At 38.1% G+C, this 2,396-nt stretch overlaps 1 protein-coding gene across 1 annotated transcript in view; it reads left to right on the forward strand.

Annotated features, from left to right (window-relative positions):
• The window catches only part of brap (BRCA1 associated protein), a 33,649-nt gene that overhangs the window by 4,082 nt on the left and 27,171 nt on the right, over positions 1–2,396 (forward strand). The window contains exon 3 of the mRNA XM_014031423.1: positions 1,446–1,620. Within this exon, the coding sequence (XP_013886877.1) occupies positions 1,446–1,620 (175 nt within the window). The remainder of the gene's footprint in view (positions 1–1,445; positions 1,621–2,396) is intronic.

The following is a 2,396-nucleotide window of genomic DNA, read 5'->3' on the forward strand; positions in this document are numbered from 1 at the left end:
GCAATATATCGCCTTGTTTACAGTATCGAAATATATCGGGATATATCGGGATATATCGTATCGTGACCCCTCTGTTATGATATGTATCGTATCGCCAAATTCTTGCCAATACACAGCCCTAATTTTGAGTGAACAAATGACTGTGGTTACTGTTTTGAATGTTGAGAACTCGGGTAGCACAATATATCAGCACTAACATCAGTATCGGCCGATAGTAATTTTTTTGAATATTGGTATCCGTCCAATAAGTAAAACTAGGCCGATATTAAAGTGCCTGTGACATCAAATGTTTGTAATAAATATGAATGCATTTAAGTAAGTAAGTAAAGTTTTATTTATAAAGCGCCTTTCACAGAAATATATTCACAAGGTGCTGTACATTTCTTGATTGACAATTTCAAGATTGTTGATCTTGTTTGTCTCGTTTGTCTCTATGTGTCCCTGTGATGGACTTGTGACCTGTCCAGGCTGTACCCCACTCCTCACACTGTGACAGCTGGATATGAGCACCAGTGACCCCCATGACCCTGAAAGGAAGAAATGGGTATAGATTAGGATTGGGCATAATCGTATCGTGTGCAATTAATCGTCATAAAAACAGATTATTTTTTAGCGCTTGACGATTAATACGATTAATGCCACCAGGCAGATGGACTGAAGTTTTCTCCAGTCAGTCTGTTTGGTGCTCCTCTCTGCTTCAAATATGATAAACATTAAAAAAAAGTTCTGTAATTTATTTATCTATCAACACAATTTAAAATATGATATATGGCCTGAAGTCTGTAATTTTGACACTATTTGAAACAGATTTTTATGAAGAGCAAATCTTTCCCACTAAATTGGTCATGTGACCAGGACATAAGGGTGTCCCGGGACTCCAGGGGGTTAATCGTCAAATTAATCGTTATCAACTAAATACAACAAGTAATCGTGATTAATATTTTTTGCCAATATTGCCCAACCCTAGTATAGATAATGGATGGATAAACAAAGGCCAGAGAGTTCATTTTCTTAGAGTTCCCCTTTGATGTCACTTCCTGTTTAACTTTGGCTGAGCCAAGTCCAAAAGAAACTATGCCAGTTATGAGACAAAATGAGCAAAATTGTGTGTCTTATGCCAAGTTCCTTACAAATAAAAATGTTTTCTTTGACTTTTTTGTATTTGAAGAACATGCATGTCACAGTAACTTTAACCTCCGATATTGATTTCCCACCTATTAGCTTTATGTTTCTGTTTTGGGAGTCAAAATGTTTGGTCGAGTGGACATCTATAGTGATTTTGATGAGTGTCTGACCTCAAAATGCCCAAGTGTCCAACTTACATATTTAATGCACGAAACGCATTCGGTCTGAACGCAGCATAAGTGTTTTCATAAAATAAAAAGAAACAAACTTCTATAACAGTTTTCTGCCTTTTTCTTCTTCTTTTTTAATTAAATTAACAGGTGGTAATGAGATGCCCAGCGCTTTTCAGGATGCTCGAACTGAGGCAGAGACTTCACAGGAAGCAGAAAGTGGTCCGGACTCTCCCTCCAAGCAGCTTCCTGACCAGATCTCCTTCTTCAGTGGGAACCCCTCAGTGGAAATTGTTCATGGTATCATGCACCTGTACAAGACCAAGTAAGTCACATGTAATCTTAATTCTCAATGCCATGACAGGCAGGTCATTATGTCATTGGCTGTGTATATGTGTTTCTCTGTCAGCCTACTGGCAAATTATCTCACAAATTACTGGACAGATTTCATTGAAAACCTTAAAAATGCATTAAATGTTCATCTATAACTAACATGTAGTCTCCCCCTGGTTCAAAGAGGCTACCCAAACTAATTGACCTTTTTGTAGACCAACAGTACCTGTAACTTTTAGACTTTTACAAAAGAATATCTAAAATTTGATGTGGTAGTAGCTAACTGTCCTAGACTAAACTTACTCCAAGCCAACTCCAACACATTCTGTGAGATATGGAAATATCACTGGAGAAAAGCCTAATATTAGGGTGATTAACCCTCTCATTTCTTATTTCTTATTTTGTCATCCTTTTTTTTAAAACACCGTAAGCTCTCGACCGTTTGTGCAATCTGAAAAATTCCAATAGTTCCTGAAAGCCAAGAATCTGGGCTTTTCACTGATATATGGGGTTTTACAGTAATAGCATGTGACCAGTGGCAGTAAGCCCACAAAACAACCTCTTTGTTTACCCTCCTCCAAAGGCGCTTGGTGCAGAGTGTAGTGGAAAGTTACGAGCAACAGCGTGTTTTTTTTTTCCGGAGCGGAGAGGAAATAATGATGAGGAAATGATGTAGAACAATGGGCCTCATGCAAGAACCGTTCGTACGCACAGATTTGTTCTTAAGTTGTGCGTACGAGTGATTTAGGAGAATTTGTGGCATTCACC

The sequence above is a fragment of the Austrofundulus limnaeus genome, unplaced genomic scaffold (genome assembly GCF_001266775.1).
Source record: "Austrofundulus limnaeus strain Quisiro unplaced genomic scaffold, Austrofundulus_limnaeus-1.0 Scaffold1249, whole genome shotgun sequence".
Classification (NCBI taxonomy): domain Eukaryota; kingdom Metazoa; phylum Chordata; class Actinopteri; order Cyprinodontiformes; family Rivulidae; genus Austrofundulus; species Austrofundulus limnaeus.